A 19952-nucleotide genomic window follows, 5' to 3' on the forward strand; every position below is an offset into this window, starting at 1 on the left:
CTCTCTCTCTCCGCCCCCTCTCTGCCCCATCCCCTGTTCATGCACATGCACTCTCTCTCTCAAAATAAATAAGTAGAAAACTTAAAAAAAAAAAAAAAGAAATTGTTGATTGTTGGTGAGGGTATAAAGCGATCAAAACACTCGCACCCTGCTGGTGGGAATGTAAAACGGAGCAGCCATTTTGGAAAACAGTCTGGCAGTTCCTCACAAAGATAAACACAGAGTTACCCTATGACCCAGCGATCCCACTGCTGCATGTACCTGAAAGAAATGAGAACATGTCCACAAAAAAATTTGCATATGAATGTTCATAGCACATTATTCCTAATAGCCCAAAGCTAGAAACAACCCAATTTTCCATCAGCCGGTGAATGGATAAACAGAGTGCACTACACTCTTGTGATGGAAACTTATTTGGCCACAGAAAGTACTGGAGTCCTAACACATGCTACAACATAGATGAACCTTGAATATATTATGCTAAGGGAGGGAAACCAGTCATAAAAGACTATGTATTATACAATTCCATTCATGGGAAATGTTTACAATAGGCAAATATGGAAGAAACAAAGTGGGTTAGTGGATGCTGTGAGTTGGTGGGAAATAAGGGGGATGGGGTTTTGGGGAAGGCTTTGGAGGTGATAGCTAAAGGGTTTTCTTTGGAGGTGAGGAAAATATTCTAAATTTGATTGTGGTGATGACTTGCACAGCTCTGCAGAGTCTATAACCCATTGAACTGTACTGTTCAATTAAATGGGTGAATTGTATGGCATGTGAGTTATCTGTGAATAAAAGCTGTTACAAAGAAACAAATACATGTTGGGTCAGATGGTAATAAGTTCTATGAAGAAGAATAGCTGGGCTGTGGTCGGGAGGGCCTCTCCGGGAAGGTAACATTTAAATGCAGACTGCGAAGAAGTGAGAAAGTAAACTCTACAAGATTATCAGGGGAAGAATGTTCCAGGCTGAAGGAACAAGGGCAAACCCGGAAGGCACAGAGAGTTGTCCAGAAATTGTGAGGAGGCCCTTGTGGCAGAAGCTAAGTGAGGGGGAGGAGCGGAAGTCTCCCAGGTAGGCGCAGGCACCTTCCAGATTACATAGGATCAGAAGGACTGAGGTTGCCGCTCGGATTTTATAGCTGGTGTAATGGGAAGCTATCGTAGTTTTTGAAGCAAGCAAATGATACACGTGGCTTCACATTTTTAAATGACTCTTGCTGGGGGTGGAGAACAATGTGCAGAATGGTGGAAGCAAATGGAGAGTCTCTGTGGGAAGAAAAGGCCCTGGTTTGTAATGTATGCTAATTCCTGTGGTGTAAGTATTCCCGCTGGGGCCACTTTCAAAAGAGCACCAGTTTGACAACAGGCTGGAAACATTCCTGAAAACTGAGCAGTAGCCTCTTGGGAACCAGTATGGGCTCCAGCACACTCCTGGTGGGGGGATATCGATGGAGAGACTTCTAGAGCAATAAAATGGTGAGACAAAGTAATCGGATTTGGGGCATATTTTGAAAGCTTCCTCCTATTACGAACAAGGGCAAATGGCATTCTTGCTCTATCTCATTTAATCCTCATAGCAGCTCAAAGCCCCTGTTGGCCCATAGAGGACCTTTGAACAGATTAGAAAAAGACACCCCTTGCTCTGGATGTGAGCAGCCACAGCAGGGTGTGTTGTGTGTTGTGTGGAGTACGGGTTTGGCTTCAGCCCCACTCACCCCAGCTGCCCTGTGTAGGGTACAATCTGCCAATTCATAACAGAGCATCCCTTTGATAGAGTTGACAAAGATGCTGTCGTGTGACTCCCTTTTTATTATGGATGAGAGATTGGTAGTCCAAATTAGTTAAGCAACTTGCCTGAAGTGGGGGAGATGGGATTTGTACCCAATGTATTATAGCCTGACACCCCAGACTGAATCTGAACACCCAGGCTGTCGTACCTGCCAGATTGCAAGGGCAAGGAGGTGAAAGGAAGAGAGAGAACAGAAAACCCAGGGTTGCAGATTTCTAGGGCAAAATTTTATCCCTGGAGTTGTGGCTACACAAGGTAAAGAGAAGGGAATTACAGTTTTTAATTTCTACTTTGTGTATCAAGTATTCCAAATATCTTCACATTAATTTGGAGAGAAGAGAAATTTTGGTTTATTGTTTTTATTTTTTTAAATGTTTTCACTTCTTTTTGAGAGAGAGATAGAAACAAAGCATGACTAGGGGAAGGGCATAGAGAATTGGAGACACAGAATCTGAAGCAGGCTCCAGGCTCTGAGCTGTCAGCACAGAGCCCAAAGCGGGGCTTGAACTCATGAACTGCGAGATCATGACCTGAGCCGAAGTCGGACGCTTAACCAACTGAGCCACCCAGGTGCCCCTTGGTTTCATTTTAAAGAGGAGAACACTGAAGCTCAGAGAGGTTAAGACATGTGCCTAGGACAAAACAGTTAGTGAGTGGCGTCTGGGGCAATGGCCCCATATCATTGGTCAGGAGCTTGAGCTACCAGCAAGCAGAGGTGCCCTATCCTTTCTCTGTGTCTACCCTTCCTCTGAAGGTGATAGGCACATTTACGGCCAGGGAGCAAGTTGGCCACTTTCTGACATATTTTAGGAACCCAATATCACGGCAGTATGGGGTTTGTTATTTACCAGCCACTCCAGTTGGGTACTGGGACTGCGGTGATGAACCAGCATTGTCTCTGACCTTGTAAATGACTCTGCCCTCCTCTTTGTGTTCTCATTTACAGTCTGGGGCACAAATCCCATTTGGTCACTCCCTATCTATCCACGGCTTTCAGGAAAAGCAGGATGCTCACATGGTTTGACATTTCTCTAAGCAGCTGTGGGAAATAGAATCTGGACACATGGAAGCTGTCAAAAATGGAAACTCTCTCTCCTGTACATAAAATGTCACTTTGCCCCTTCCCCTGCCAATTCTCGAGCTGACAGAATCAGGAACGCCCACTGCAGGATTTCTAGATAGCGCCAGGCCAGCCGTCCGCCTGCACCCACTTCTCTCTATTCTGGACAAGAGAACAAGGACCTGGTTTGTGAGGATGCGGGCACTTTCCTAGAGCAGGGCCCCTTCCTGGCTTTGGGAAGGACCGGAGGATTAGGCTGGAAGTTTTTTTCATGGAAATGGAATTCAAATTGGAACCTTATGTCTGGTTTCTCTGTACTGCAGAGCATGGCCTGAGCATAGCCCCCATCAGCCAGATGTGGCATTCTGAATGTGGACTCTCTGATAAGCTAAGCATACGCCTGCTCCCTAAATGAAAGGCTGCATGCATATCTTATTACTGAAAGGGCTCACTTCTGGTCATGAGATAGTGAAATACAAAGCCCAATGTGTGTGTTTGGTGTGTGTGTGTAAAAGGGGAGCTGCGCAGGGTTAGCTCTGCATTCAGGAAAGCAGGCAAATAGGTTGAGCACTGGGTCCCCTGAGCTTGAACATCTTACTTCCCAGGACAGAGTCCATTCTAGCAGCCAAGTGACTTTCTACAAGTTACTTGACTTTCAGCTAGCTATTGCTGCAAAACAAAGTACCCAGCTCCTAGTGACTTAACACAAGGATTCGTTATTGTTATATGCCACAGTTCTGTGACTCGGGAATTCAGATGAATCACGGTGGGAATGTCTTGTATCTGCTCTGATGTCTGGGCCCTCAGCTGGGATGATTTGAATGACTGAGTCCTGAAGCAGCTAGAGGCTGGTGGGAGACTCTCTCTAAGTGTGTGTGTGTGTGTGTGTGTGTGTGTGTGTGTGTTTGTGTGTAGGTGTGTGCATGTATGTATATACTTTGCCCCCTACTAGATAGACTCTCCTTGGGGTCAGGATTCATGATTATTTTGTTCAAAATTATATCTCCAGGGCCTCTTGCAGTACTTGGTACACAGAAGATGCTCAAAATTATTTGTGGAATAACTGCACGAATTCCTCTGAAGTCTCCAGTATACATGGCAAAAGACAGTGGGCAGTGACAAGAGGTAACAAAGAACACTCTCAAGGATCCTTCTTTTTGTTCTCTTCTCAGATATAGACACTGTTCAGCTCGCCCTGAAGTGAGTGGAGAATGTTATTTATTTTGTAGTTAAGACAGCTTGAGGAGTTCAGGGCTCACAGAGTCTTACCTACACTATTGCCTGGGATAACAGAACATGCCTGTGATAATTAATTTGAGCTTTTAGGATTAATAGGTTCTGGGAATAAATGGGAGACACAGAGTACTTTGAGATTTTTAGATGGCAAATCAGCTGGAAATGTCTTTTACTGTAATTTTCACCTCTCTATATTTTGGCTGTTAGTATAAAATCCTTCAGCTTCTGCCATTCATCTTTCTCTTAGATGAGCACTTCCCAATATAGAATGGTACAGGGATACTTGTGAATCTGAGGGAAAATGGCATCTGGGGGCATGTGCCTGTATCCCTTCTTTCTCTCTCTGTGCCTCTGTGGCTTTGGATACTGCAGCTAGTAACCCATGTCCTGCTCTGCATTGCCTCCAGGAATCAACTCCTGGGTCTTCCTGGAGGGGTGTATAAAGCCCACTCCTCACCCAGTGGGGAGGACCTGGTTGGCGATGTCTAGTGTCACAGTGGTAGAGCAGAATTGGAAGAAGGCTCTTCTCAGGGACTTGCAGCCACTATTGCTCTTGAGGAGAATGTAGTTCTTACCAGTCAGTGGGTAGATGCCCAGAGAGCCTCTGAAATACTACAGACCTAGTATTACAAGCACATATCCAGAATCCAAGGGTTGTAGAATTAGGATTATAATTTACCTTAGAATCTAGAGTCCCCTTGTGCAAGAGGGGAAACCAAGGCCCAAGGAACTGCCATGACACAGGCTGGACAGTAATCATGTGGGCCCAGAAGTCAGGCTCCCTGACTTCAACACTTTATTTTATTTATTTATTTATTTATTTATTTATTTATTTATTTATTTATTTAAAAATTTTAACACTTTTTTTGAGAGACAGAGCATGAGTGGGGGAGGGGAAGAGAGAGAAGAAACACAGAATCCAAAGCTGTCAGCACAGAGTCTAACACGGAGTTCGAACCCATGAACTGTGAGATCATGACCTGAGCCCGAGTCGGAAGCTTCACTAAGCCACCCAGACGTCCCTCAACACTTTAGTGTTCAAGTGTTCAAGTGTTCAAGGCTCTGGATGTGACCATCCTTTGCAAAGGGTAAAGCGCCATGAAAAAGTAAGGTCGTTGTTAATGGTCACATGTCCTGTGGTCACTTGAATGGGAAACATAAATGGGGAGGAAACAGTCTCTTCAGAACAGCGATGACCTCACCCTCCTTTCTTGCACGCCCTCCCACCCCACCATCCACACAATGGTTCTCCTCTTCTTTGGACTCTGGCCCCCTTGCTGTTGTTCTTGTCCCAGGCCTAGATGGAAACAACACAATCATTTCAGAAAAGAGTGTTCAGCGAAGGAAGTATGTGACGGGTAGGTAGTGACAGAGACTTCCACCTGCTCTTGAGATATGGACGAGGTGTAAGGGTTCCCCTGAGCCCCTGAAGGTTCTCACCCTTACATCCTCACTGGCCCCTAATCTCCAGGGGTCCTGGAAGTCCAGATCTCTGGAAGGAGAATTCTGGAATTCTCGCTCTCAGCCCCATCCAGTACCTTTGCCCACTGTGGTCAGAACCTGGCTGGCCTCTGTAAATTGTGTCTGGGAGGAAATGTCCTCCTTTCACTGGGCCGTTTCCAGGCTTCCTGAACCACCGAGCACTGGGAGGGAGAATGAATATTTTATAAAAGGCCATAAAACATAATCTGTTACGTTGAGTGAATTAGAGTCTGTAGTTAAAAAAAGAGAGAAGTTGCCATCAGTGGACCAGGAGTTTTGCATTATTTAGCCCCAGCTATTCCATCACATCAGTAAAGCAGGAGGACCCGAACATGAAAATCACACCCTTTGCTCCTCAGGAAGGGAAGCAGCATCTTGGAGGCCCACTCCATACATCTTGGACTCACTTGGCAGGGGACAGTGGTTCTCTGCCTGGACTGTGCTTGGGAGGAGGGGGGCATAGATCTCTGCACCCCAACCAACACAGTACCTTACAGGAAACATTTTTTGAGATCTTGTCTTCCCACCCTATTTGGGGCATGTCTTACTCAACAGACGGCCTTCTCTAATTTCTTCTCTTTTACAGCAGTAGGCTTCCCCAGATTTCTGAACCTGGGGGAAAGCCAAAAATCATTTTACTTTTGTTTGCGTGCAAAATGACTTCACTTCCTTTGCTGTAAGCACTCCGTCACAAACTATAGCCTGGGCCTTACCATTCCTAACCATAAAATCTTTTAACTTGTTTTCAGAACTAAAAGAACATTTCATCCCATGGACTCCACATTTAGGGGGAAAAACACACACATAAATATAAACTTTGGAACTATGATTTGTTTAAATGTCTCAAAGATTCCAGATCAATCTCTTCATGACCATCCAATTTAAAGAATTTATACTTTACTCCAGTAGTGGAAGAGTCAGGAAAATGTTTTCTCCATCTTTCCAGAACATATCCTGAAAGTCATGGCTATTTTTGTTCCTTCATTACTGGACTGGATTTTGGTCTCCCTACCCCTCATGGTTGTTATTTGGGGCCATGTATGCAATGAGATGTGGCTTTCTGTGTCTTGCCCAGCTCCTTACCTCTGCCATCCACCCCCCCCAACACACACACATGCACACACTCATGAGCACATATGCAGCTATACAGGATTTGCTTTACTCCATCAGAGCCTTGAGAGGGATGGTGTTATTGCAGATGAAGGAAGATCCTTTGGACCTTGTGGCATTCCTTATATTACCTGCTTAGTAACCAGCCCTCTCTCTGCATGGGATGTATGTACCTTTCATCTCTTCTTCCTGATTGCTTTGTCCTCCTTCTGTTCCTTTGTTACTCATCAACTAACATGAGGAGCACCTGTTATATGAAGGCTATTGTTCTAGGACAGGGAGAAACAATATGACAGGGACCTTGTCCTCACAAGGATTGGAATCTATGGGAACCTGTGCTTCTCTCTGATCTGTCACTTCATCCTAGAAGTTTGCCACTTAGAACCCATGGGGTAGGGAAATCCTAACGAATGGGGAGTTAAGAGACCTGGATTCCAATTATGGTAGCCATAAGGCCATGGAAAAGTCATTTAGTCCTTCTAAAATCCTAGTCTGTTATTAGCAAAATAAGGTGGTTGAGTGAGGTGATGTTCACCATCACTCCTAAAGCTTGGTTCCCATGATTTAACTTTCTCAAATTATGCTCTACAGTACATAAATCTCTCAAAGTGTCAGGTTTGATGAAAAATGATGTTCCATGGTTAAATCCATCTGGAAAACGTTGGGTTAAATAATGCTAAGGAATGTGTTACAGGCTTTAATATTCTAACATCTATTGTGAGCCTCTCTGAGACAGTTAAAGTATCAGATTCCCAAACCCATTTAATTGGGGAGTGTGCATGTGTGTAAACATCCATTAACACGATGCAAAACTAGAATTGTGTAGAACACAGTTTGGGAGTGAAGATCAGAGTGCCTGCAATATGAACCCAGGACCCATGGCTTCTTCCATTTACAGCTTGCTTGGTACCCACCAGTTCTGCCACCTGGGGAATTACTTAACTTCTCCATGCTTCAGCTTTCTCGTTTGTCTGAGTAAATGAGGGAAAGCTCCTACCTCACAGCTCTTGGAAAAGTAATTGGGAGTAACCCTTCAGTAAATGCTTATAATTAGCTATTGCTATCTTTAGTGACTATTTATTAAAGGGCTAGTCAACAAAAGGCACTTACGACATTTTATCTTGAAGACCGACTTAGCCACAGTCTGTGGTCCTGTTTGAGATGTCAGCTAGCACACCAGAACTAGACAGCACACTGCTGCCTCAGTGATACAGATTTAGGACAGAAAATGGACAAGGAGAACCAAAAATTCGGAGGATCTCAATACAAACACATAAGAAGATCCCTACAGAATGATACGGTAGGGGGAGGAGTAAGCAACAATAAGAACCAAAAACGTTGGCTACAGTGAAGCTTTGGAAATGAATTTCATGATTCATGTTTGATGTTTTTCTTTCAGCCATAGAACATTTATTACTTCTGTCATTTGTATCTTCCAAGCAAGAAAGCAGGTAGGTATATAGGTGAGGAGAGGCTAGATTATGCTGGCGTAATTAACATGGCATAAATCTCAGTGGATTATATTAAAGCGTTCCTCATTGCTTAGACTACGTGTCCATAACTGGTATTCTTGAGGCTGTGCTCTTTCAGTCTGGGTCACAGGCGGGTGGAGCAGCTGCCTTCTCACGTGCTCTGCATCATTGTGGCAGAGGAAAACCACTCCGTTAAGTAAGTGCTGCACGCCAGATACAACACATGTCCTAACTCATCAGCTGGAACTAGTTACACAGCCCTGCCACACATGGCATTACATGGGCCAGGAAGGACACCATCCTACCATGTGTCCAGGAGGTGGAGAACTGGAAGTACTCGGTAAACAGTAGCAATGAATCGCATCAACTGCCCTTCTGATCATGAAATATCTGTCACAGGCAAAATGTGCATACTCACTCTCTAAGGGACACAACCCCAAAGTTACCTAAAAGTGCTATCCAGTCCTGGTAGGAAGCTGAAATTCTAGGATTTCTAGTGGCACGTAGTACTCTTTACGTTATGGAGTGACATGTTCTGGTCTCTACATCACTTAGGATTGGGGCTTCTCCTAATTCAGAGACTTAGGGGACCCAAAAGACAAGTTATGTTTCCCTCTCTCACAACACAATAAACAATGGTTGATCTGAAATGGGATAACGTTAATAAATAGTTCCATTCAGAAAGGCAGAGATGGAAAAGCTCAGCAATCACTCGTTTGTAGTGATTTTGAAACCCTGCTAAATACAACTTGTTCCTTGTTTGGATGCTGTTCTCTGCCTCTTAGCTTCTTTCTTTAGAATGTTCCTTTTTCTCTGTTATCTTCATTGGTTGTACCTCAGATGGGCACTGCTGGTAGTACTCTCCTGGGGAAATGCGTGGCTTCCTCAGCCACATTCTTTTTTTTTTTTTCCCAATATATGAAGTTTATTGTCAAATTGGTTTCCATACAACACCCAGTGCTCATCCCAAAAGGTGCCCTCCTCAGTACCCATCACCCACACTCCCCTCCCTCCCACCCCCCATCAACCCTCAGTTTGTTCTCAGTTTCTAAGAGTCTCTTATGCTTTGGCTCTCTTCCACTCTAACCTCTTTTTTTTTTCTTCCCCTCCCCCATGGGTTTCTGTTAAGTTTCTCAGGATCCACATAAGAGTGAAACCATATGGTATCTGTCTTTCTCTGTATGGCTTATTTCACTTAGCATAACACTCTCCAGTTCCATCCATGTTGCTACAAAGGGCCATATTTCATTCTTTCTCACTGCCATGTAGTACTCCATTGTGTATATAAACCACAATTTTTTTTATCCATTCATCAGTTGATGGACATTTAGGCTCTTTCCATAATTTGGCTATTGTTGAGAGTGCTGCTATAAACATTGGGGTACAAGTGCCCCTATGCATCAGTACTCCTGTATCCCTTGGGTAAATTCCTAGCAGTGCTATTGCTGGGTCATAGGGTAGGTCTATTTTTTTTTTCAAATTTTTTAACGTTTATTTTTGAGACAGAGAGAGACATAGCATGAATGGGGCAGGGTCAGAGAGAGGGAGACACAGACTCCGAAACAGGCTCCAGGCTCTGAGCTGTCAGCACAGAGCCCGACGCGGGGCTCGAACTCACGTACCGCGAGATCATGACCTGAGCTGAAGTCAGCCGCTTAACCGACTGAGCCACCCAGGCGCCCCAGGGTAGGTCTATTTTTAATTTTTTGAGGAACCTCCACACTGTTTTCCAGAGTGCTCAGCCACATTCTTGACCATAAAAATCTAGGGGCCTAGAGGTTGTTTCAAGTCTTGAACAGTAAAGAATGGTTTAGTCCAGGTCATGGTTTCTTTGAGTAGTATGGCTGTCCTAAAATTATCATGGGCTTTTCCCGTCTGTCCAAGGCAGCTCTATGTGCCAATAGGCAGTAACCACACCCATGGTTTTTCTTGAGGTGAACATAATTGTGGATAACTTGAATTTATCAGCTTCTTGTGGTAGGTTATACTTCTGGTCTCTCTCTCTCTCCCCTCACCCCCCTTTCTAAGCCACTTTGTCCAATTCAAATAAATATTTTTTGTGTGTGGTGTGGTAGTTGTTAGTTTTTGCTCTAAAACACCTTGTTCCATTCAGAGGTATTACTAATGGGCATGACTCCCTTCTGCTTGATTTGTTCCAGAAAGCAAACCTGAGTCCTAATCAGCCTTTCTTGCACAGAGGTCTTTTACATTTTGTTTAATACTTTTTGGGGGGAGATGAGAAGCAGTTGCCTCTGTCCACCCTGAAATTCCCCCCACGTTTCTGAACTGTCTCTTGTCCATTCCACTTCTGTTTGCTAAGTGACCAGTTTTCTTCTGAGAACTCTTCTGAGCTCATCAATACCTTGTACTAGGTTGTCAGATGCAGTCCACAGGAGTCACTGTACAATGCTAACAATTTGTTTTCAACCTCTTCCTAGATAGGCAAGTTTTTAGGCACATTGTCTGCCTTCTAAGCTGTCACAGACAACAGTTTTCAAATATTTTGCCACTTGTAATATGGATTGCTTGTAACAATTCCTAATAAAGTTTCGTCAATGCCCATCATCTGGCCCCAAGTGGATGGCATAAATGTTAGGTTTTTGATTATAGCAGCTCCTCATTTTGGGGTAGTACTGCTGAATTCATTCAAATAGACTAGATTATGCCATGGTAACAGGTCAATATATCAGAGGATTAGAACAACAAAAGATTGTTTCTCATTCATGCTACATTTCTGTTGCTTTGGCTGGGCTCCACATCACTTCACATTAGAATCTGCCTCACTCTGACAGAGTAGCCTCCATCTTCAGCAGTGCTGGCCATTGTGGCCAAGGCAAAGAAAGCTCTGGAGGGTTTCTTTACATTTAATGTAATGTTTTGGCCTACATTACATTACACATCATTTCTGCTTGCAACTCTTCGGTCAGAAATACTTGCCTGGCCCAACCACAAGGGATCTGGAGAGAACAATCCCTCATGTTCCTGAAAGGTAGAGAACTGGAGACATTTGGAAAACAGCACTGGTGACTTCTCTCACTAGTGGACTGGCACAAAGAAGCAGGCTGCAAATGTGTGATGCTAACGAGGTCTCTCGGGATCCTCCCTGAATGATAAGGAGTTCTTTATAGATTTATTTCTTGGCATGGTTAGTCATTTCCTAAGGCTGTTGATTTGCATGGCACAGATGTCTAATGCATTCCTTTTCCAATATAAAGCTTCGCTCAAGTGAAAGCTGTTGGATTTTTCTCTAGTGGAATCTGGAGTATCATCATTGCCATCACCATTTTGTAGTTGATATCACTATCATCATCATCATCATCATCAATCATCATCATCATCAATCATCATCATCAATCATCATTGTCGTCATCGAAACTTTGGTTAAGTAGCTAAATATAACTGATGCTTATCTATAGAATATGTATGTGCATTTGTCCTTCCCCTTGTCTATTCTGGTCCCAGAGAAAGCCCAGGAGGGGGAAAATGGTCATGGTGCTTCCAAAGACTAAATTAATAGAAGAGGAGTTTAGGTCTAAGAGTTATGCCGTCAGGTATGGGAAGGAGGCATGAAACAGTTTGTAAGACTAGTGGGTGCAATTGGGAAAATTAACCCTCAAATTTCAAGACATTTTAAGTTTATTTATTTTTAGAGACAGTGAGCATGTGAGTGGGGGAGGGGCAGAGGGAGAGGGAGAGAGAGAGAGATAGAGAGAGAGAGAATCTCAAGTAGGCTCTGTGCTGCATACAGGGCTCGATCTCACGAACTAGGTCATGACCTGAGCCGAAATCGAGAGTTGGATGCTGAACCAACTGAGCCACCCAGGAGCCCTGATTTTTTTTTAATATAACTCTTAGATGACAAAATTTTGGTGTGTGTGTGTGTGTGTGTGTGTGTGTGTAGAGGGAAGGGAACAAAAAGAAAGTAGCAAAGATTGTCTGCAAAGTATGGAGTCACCCAATCATCCATTATTTTCCCCATTTCCCCCAGGATTCAAAACTTCCTTCTTTCACCTCCCCAGCAGAGAAAATGGGGGAAGGTTAAGAGGAGTAAAAATGACCTAGGAAAGAGGCAGGGTCATATGGGACACTGTTTTCTGGTCAGAGGAACTTCTACATTGGACATCCTGAAGAGCGGAAAGACTGGGGCAGTGAGGCTCGCCCAGAGGTGAGACCATAAGATGAGGGACACAGTGTCTGACTCATTATAGCCCTGCCCCCAACCATCTCTGTGTGGTTTTCTTTCCACATTGGAAAGCCAAAAAGGGGGTGATTCTTCTTAGGGAGGATGTGTGTATACTTGTTCACTCAAGTAGGAACTGAGGGTGTTGACTACTTACCACTCTTTTCTCCCACAGGGGCCTATGGGCGATAGGGTAGGTAAAAAGAACCATCTCAAGATTATTCAGAGAAACAAGGCTGAATCTATGACCGCTGTCCTCTCTCTCCAGAGAAAAACTATAAGGATCCTACTGTTGGGGTGAGTACAAGCACACACGTACATGTGCATGCACACACACACACACACACACACATACAGAGCAAAGTGGAAAATGTAAGAAAAGAAGCCTGGAAAATAGAATAGGGTGATAATTTACATACCTGGGATAAATACATTTTAAATTCCAGGGCAGAGATAAGAATACAAATGGTTATCAACTTTTGTGGCACATTGTATGTGCTCATCTTGGTTAGTACATACCTCCATTTTAAGGTGACCTTTTTCTTCCCACCCTGTGCTCCTGATCTGATGGAGATATTGTGTGCATCTGGAAGTCAGCATGGCCTTGTGAGATTTGAGCCTGGAGGTCTGGTCACAGTTGTTGGTTTCCAGGACAAACCCTTCTCCTGGTTCTCCCTTGACCCCACTGACCACCTCCTTGGTCTCCTTTGCTGACTCCTCTTCTACCTGAACTTGAACTGTGAATTGTAGAGTACTGTGCAGGACTTGGTTATGTTTCTCTTCATTGTCCATATTCTGTCTCTCGAAGACCTTAGTGCCATGGGCTTAAATATTTATTTTTTTTAACTTAAATTCAAGTTAGTTAACATGCAATGTAGTCTTGGCTTCAGGAGTAGATCCCAGTGATTCATCTCTTACATATGACAACCAGTGCTCATCCCAACAAGTGCCCTCCTTAATGCTCATCATCCATTTAACCCATCCCCCCCACCCCCCCTCCAGCAGCCCTCAGTTTGTTCTCTGTATTTAAGAGTCTCTTATGGTTTGCCTCCCTCTCTGTTTTTATCTTATTTTTCCTTCCCTTCCCCTATGTTCATCTGTTATTTTTCTCAAATTCCACACATGAGTGAAGTCATATGATATCTGTCTTTCTCTGACTGACTTATTTTGCTTAGCATAATACCCTCTAGTTCCATCCACGTTGTTGCAAATGGCAAGATTTCATTCTTTTTCGTCTCTGAGTAGGCTTAAATATTTCTAAATATTTTACATTCACAAATCAGTCATTTCTCTTTCATATTCCAGACCTGAATAAACAATCACTTCTTGATGTCTTTATTTGCATGTCTAATTTTCCTCTCCAATTTAATATTTCTAAATATGAGGTCTAGATTGATCCTAACCTCTTTAACCCCATATATTCTCTTTCTTAATAAATGGCACCCCCCTCCCAGTTTCTCAAATCCCAAACCTGGCATTGGCTGTTTGTTCCTCATGTCCTATCCATCACCAATTCCTGCTGATTCTGTCTCTTAAATACTACCGCCAGCCCCACCTCATCCCCACTCTGGCCCTGCTCACTTTACCTTTATTCCAGCCCCTGTCACTATCAACTTTTTTCCAGACTACTGCATTTCCCTGGCCCATTTCTCCTTTTGCCACTTTGTAGCACATTCTCCTCACAGTCTCTACATAAATGATGTCTCCTCTCAGTTTGAGAACTATCACTGGCTTCACATCCATCACTCTTAAGATAGAGCCTAAACACCTCACTCACCTGCAAGAACTTATCCCTTGCTTCTTCTTCTTACCTTTTACATCTCTCCCTGTGCCCAGTCTCTTCTCAGCACATGGCCTTCTTTATTATCCTTGAACACCCATGACCTTTCTAGCACAGAGCCTTATGCATTTGTCTGCCCAGATGCTTTCCCCCTGCTTTTGGATGGCTGGCTCATTCTTGATCTTTGAAATCTCAGTTGAAATATTATCTCTTCTGGGGGGAACTTTCCCAACCACTCTGTTCAAGGTTGAATCCCCAGGTTGATTTCTGACATAGATCTCATTTATTTCCCTCAAAACATTTACTACAATATATAAAAATCTTCTCTATTATTTACTGTTAAAATACTCTGTCTAGAATGTAATGTATTTGTTGCATGAATACGTAAGCTTGTGGCTCAGTTGGTTAAGTGTCTGACTCTTGATTTTGGCTCAGGTCATGATCTCACAGTTCATGAGTTCCAGCCTTGTGTCAGGCTCTTTGCTTACAGCGTGGAGCCTGCTTGGGATTCTCTCTCTCTCTTTCTCTCTCTCTCTGTCCCTCCTCTGCTCACGCTTTCTCTCAAAATAAATAAATAAACTAAAAAAAAAAAAGAAAGCGCAAGCTCATACAAGCAGGTATTTTGTCTAGATCACTTCTAATCCCCTAGCACCTGGAACTATGATGAGCACCCAGTTGCTTCTCAATAAATGCTTGTTAATTACATGAATGACCTCTAACATCATTGCAAATATCTGAATTTAGATACAACAAGAAAAATCTATGCTGTCATGAAATAGGGGCTCAGTGAATGTTGGGGAAACATTCCCCTGTCACTGGAAGTGGTGTTGCAGTATATGGATGGGGTTGTGCCTTGTGTCTCTTCACCTGGGAACTGGCACTTCTGAAAGTGTGATTTTACTCACTCAACATATATGCTAGATAAGAATGATCAAGGCATACAGCTTTCCTAAAGCTAAGAAAGGAGTCTCTTTCACAAAAGAACTAAAAACAGAACTCTGATTCATGAATTTGCTAATGGCTTTTCTATCCAGGGGAACCTCCTCCTGCACGGTGAAACATCTCCTGGGGCACAACCTTATGCCTGATGTGAAGGTAACCATGGAAGATCAGTTCTGATGTAGGCTGGCGGGCAGCACCAGCCAGGTTTAACCCAGGGGTACTCAGTGGTGGTTCCTTTCACCTATTAGACTGTGCACCCTCCTGGCAAAATGCAGGTTCTTTCCTATGCTTCCCCAACATTTGTTTTGAAGAATTACTGACCTAGTTGACAACCTCATGAATAAAATCAGCAATGATAAGAACAAACATGCAAATAAATAATTCATTATAAAATTTGAAAACAAAGGCAAAAAGAATCATGAGCAAATCAATTTAAAATCCAGAAAATGACTGCAGATAATTGGACAAGGGTGAAAGGGTATCTTCTATACTGTATTTGTTGCTGTTTCCTTTCTTCCCTTTTACATTTTTTTTTTTTTTTGAACGGAGCAACTTGTGTCAAGTCTAAATTGCTTAATTACATAGCCTGGAAATAGGGAAACAATGGACTGGATGACTGGTACGCTCACTTTCTCGCCTTTTAATGAGATATGCAAGGTGAGGGGAGGGAGTGGAAACCAACAGCAGGGGCACAGAAAGGAAGCAGAAGCTGTTGCCTGGTAGACCTGGTGAAGCAACAGCCTAGTGAATGAAGATGCAGTGGGTTGCTAGCCTCTCTCCTACACATTCCCTACCGGACCTCTGCCCTACACATCCAGAAGATTTAGTTCTCTACTCCCCTAGTCCCTCTGGCAGTGAAGGCTGCTGAGAACTCCTGTGATTTTAAAACACTCTGTGCCACACAAAGAACTCTTGCATGCATCTTGTGGTTTGAGAGTATCTTTACGTACCATTCCTATCGTTATCAGCAATGAATCCTTACTAACGATATAAAATGCAAAAGAAGCTACACAAAACAACTTGTAGTTGTCAGCCAATTAATTTCAGCCATAGACAACCAAAAAGGGAGAAACTGGGGCACAGAGAAGCAAATGTCAACCCTACCTGAAAGTGGACGTGTGAAAAGATCAGAGCAATTCTTTTCCACCAAACTCTAACCTGTCTGACCTAGTAAAGAAAGACTACATGGTCTATAGTGGAAAAGGACAGAAAACCATTCTTACCTCCTCCCTCCAGGAGAGTTAGGGATAGTCTCTAACAACGAACTTTGGTCCCTACCCAAATACTGCCAGGGGAATCTTCACTGTAACATTACCTAGGAGCAGAGGACATCTTTTTCATTGGGGTGTGAGATAGTGTTGGGAGTTAGCACAGGTAGAGCTCCTGGAATGTGGCCAGCACATATCAGATGCTCAGTAAATATAGCTATTCTTTTTATCAACATTCTTACATACCACTTTCCACTCACCTCCTCCTCCTTCTTCTTGTCTGTGCAATAAGCAGACATTCCAGAAGAGTTCCCAGAAAGGCTGGGAGCAAATGAATTTCACGGTATGCTTCCTTGGACTATGATACCTCTGAGATACCATCATCTTCTGGCTCTTTCTTCACAGGGGCTGCTGCCTAAGTTCCCAGGACTCGGGGGGGGGGGGGGGACTTCTGATGGGGAAGGCAATGGGGGACTTCCCAACACTTTCTCTGCTATGGCTTTGCGATTCTAGGACAGCTGCAGCCTCACCCTCCCAGGTTTGCAAAGGGAGATGTGGGATTCTCTGGGGACTTACATTGGAAGACCATGTAAATTGGAAGCTCTGAAGACTTCTAAAAATGCTTTCTCTATTTTTTTTTTTTAAAGTAGAGATTAGGGAAGCTGGCAAATGGATCTTGGTAAATACAGAGGGACGAATTATGATTTGATTGTTTCATGAAATTTCTGGATGAGTGGAGACAGTGCTCCGCGTTGTGTGTTGTGCGGTGGGGCGGGGTGTGTTTTCTCATGGATGAAATGCACTGCGCAGATCAACTCCCGTAAAGCGAAATAAGGAAAGCTGATTGCGGAGGTGGAGGGGGGTGTGGTATTAGGATGCTGGTGCTTGGTTAGGGGGGCCGCGATTGTGAATGCAAGGGAGAGGCGTGCCAGGCGTGCGCGGGAAAGATTACTGGTGAGGCAAGTGTGTGTCTATTTCCACAGCGCCCTGGCTCGCCGCAGCCCCTGGCTGGGCGAGGGGTGTGATGTGAGAGTGGGGTGGGAGGGGGCAGCAGGCGGGGCCTGCCACGTCACTTGGAGAGTGAGTGTTGGGAAGGAAGGGCAGAGCGGAGAGCCGAGCCGCTGCAGCTGCCGCGGCTGCAGAGAAGGCTTGAGCGGTGGGGAGGTGGGTCCCCGCGCCCCGGCGCCGGGGCAGCCGCAGGGCCCTCTCCGAGGCCTGAGGCGCGACTCACAGGGAGGAGGTGGCGGCTGTGGCGGCGGGAACGGCGACCTTGGCCAGACGGGAGTCCGCGGTGCACGCAGGGCGGAGGCCGAGCCCCGCCAGGAGTCTTTGCCGAGCCGGAGGGAGGCGCATCTGGCGCTTCGCTCCCAGCGGCAGCCGGGGGGCTCGAACGGCTGGAGAGCGCAGTGGGAGCTGGGAAGAGCTAACCCGTCCGGAGGGCGGACCCCACGTCCCAGAGCCCGGGCTCAGGCACGGCGGGGGGCGAAGCCACGCGTCTTCTCGGGCAGCCGGTTTCACGCGCGCCAGTTTGCTGTTCCAGGTATCCCAGTAGGCTGTAGCTGTATCCCAGGCGCGGCTGTCTTGGAGGCGCGGAGCTAAACCCTCTGCGTCCGGGCCCCCTCCCCAGACCCAGCCTTGCAGGGACCGGGGTTTCGGAGCTCTCGGACCCAGCGGCCAGGCCAGATCTTAGAGCTCGGAGGAGCGCGAGCCCCACCCTAAACAGAGAGCGCCGCTCTGAGAGCCGGGAAGAGGTGCCGCGCTCCAGAGGTGGTGTCGTGGGCGCCGTCCTAGTGGCGGGGAGCGCACCGCGGAGGGGACATGAGGTCGGAGAAATCCCTCACGCTGGCGGCGCCGGGGGAGGTCCGTGGGCCGGAGGGGGAGCAACAGGACGCGGGAGACTTCCCGGAGGCCGGCGGGGGCGGGGGCTGCTGTAGTAGCGAGCGGCTGGTGATCAATATCTCCGGGCTGCGCTTCGAGACCCAACTGCGCACCCTGTCGCTGTTCCCCGACACGCTGCTGGGAGACCCTGGTCGCCGCGTCCGCTTCTTCGACCCCCTGAGGAACGAGTACTTCTTTGATCGCAACCGGCCGAGCTTCGACGCCATCCTCTACTACTACCAGTCCGGGGGCCGCCTGCGGAGGCCGGTCAACGTGCCCCTGGACATCTTCTTGGAGGAGATCCGCTTCTACCAACTGGGGGATGAAGCCCTGGCGGCCTTCCGGGAGGACGAGGGCTGCCTGCCAGAAGGTGGCGAGGACGAGAAGCCACTGCCCTCCCAGCCCTTCCAGCGCCAGGTGTGGCTGCTCTTCGAGTACCCTGAGAGCTCGGGCCCCGCCAGAGGCATCGCCATCGTCTCCGTGTTGGTCATCCTCATCTCCATCGTCATCTTTTGCCTGGAGACCTTGCCCCAGTTCCGTGCAGATGGTCGAGGTGGAAGCAATGGTGTGAGCAGAGACTCCCCAATTTCCAGGGGTAGTCAGGAGGAAGAGGAAGATGAAGATGATTCCTACACTTTTCATCCTGGCATCCCGCCGGGGGGAATGATGGCAGGGGGCTCATCCTCACTCAGTACTCTTGGGGGCTCTTTCTTTACTGACCCCTTCTTTCTGGTGGAGACCTTGTGCATAGTTTGGTTCACTTTTGAGCTCCTGGTTCGCTTTTCTGCCTGCCCTAGCAAGCCAGCCTTCTTCCGAAACATCATGAACATCATTGACTTGGTGGCCATCTTCCCCTACTTCATCACCCTGGGCACTGAGCTGGTGCAGCAGCAGGAGCAGCAGTCAGCCAGTGGAGGGGGTGGCCAGAATGGGCAGCAGGCCATGTCCCTGGCCATCCTCAGGGTGATCCGCCTGGTCCGGGTGTTCCGCATCTTCAAGCTGTCCCGCCACTCCAAGGGGCTGCAGATCCTGGGCAAGACCTTGCAGGCCTCCATGCGGGAGCTGGGTCTGCTCATCTTCTTCCTCTTCATCGGGGTCATCCTCTTCTCCAGTGCCGTCTACTTCGCAGAGGCTGATGATGATGATTCACTCTTTCCCAGCATCCCGGATGCCTTCTGGTGGGCAGTGGTTACAATGACCACGGTAGGCTACGGAGACATGTACCCCATGACGGTCGGGGGCAAGATCGTGGGCTCACTGTGTGCCATCGCTGGGGTCCTCACCATCGCCCTGCCTGTGCCGGTCATTGTCTCCAACTTCAACTACTTCTACCACCGGGAGACGGAGCAGGAGGAGCAAGGCCAGTATACCCATGTCACTTGTGGGCAGCCTGCACCAGACCTGAAGGCAGCTGACAGTGGACTTGGCAAGCCTGAGTTCTCTGAGACCACTCGGGAACGGAGACCCAGCTACCTTCCCCCTCCGCATCGGGCATATGCAGAGAAAAGGATGCTCACTGAGGTTTGACTGATGCAGGAAGGGCATCAATGAGAAGGACGACACTGAGCAAACAGTCTCAGCCTTCCTTCTCATTCTCCACTCCCTTCACCCGACCTCCAGCCGACTTCCTGACTCCCTCCCCTGCACTCAGTCCTGATACCTGGACTGTCAGCCTTGTTGCTTGATTTCCGCAGCATTCAAGGTTCATCCATCTAAGTGACATTTTTGAAATTCTAACGGTGCCACCCATTCATGCCCATCTTCTGTCATGTGGATGAGATTTCCGTCTGACCTTCCCTCATGACTGTAAATTTTC

The 19952-nt window shown here is 46.3% G+C and overlaps 1 protein-coding gene across 1 annotated transcript; it reads left to right on the forward strand.

Annotated features, from left to right (window-relative positions):
- The first annotated feature begins 18076 nt into the window (after positions 1-18076).
- KCNA6 (potassium voltage-gated channel subfamily A member 6) lies at positions 18077-19663 on the forward strand. The gene has a single exon (XM_047066595.1). The coding sequence runs from the start codon at positions 18077-18079 to the stop codon at positions 19661-19663; it is 1587 nt and encodes a 528-aa protein (XP_046922551.1).
- Positions 19664-19952: the final 289 nt, after the last annotated feature.

The sequence above is a fragment of the Lynx rufus genome, unplaced genomic scaffold (genome assembly GCF_022079265.1).
Source record: "Lynx rufus isolate CCGP_SWC_20201006 ecotype Redwood Valley unplaced genomic scaffold, mLynRuf1.p SCAF_7, whole genome shotgun sequence".
Classification (NCBI taxonomy): domain Eukaryota; kingdom Metazoa; phylum Chordata; class Mammalia; order Carnivora; family Felidae; genus Lynx; species Lynx rufus.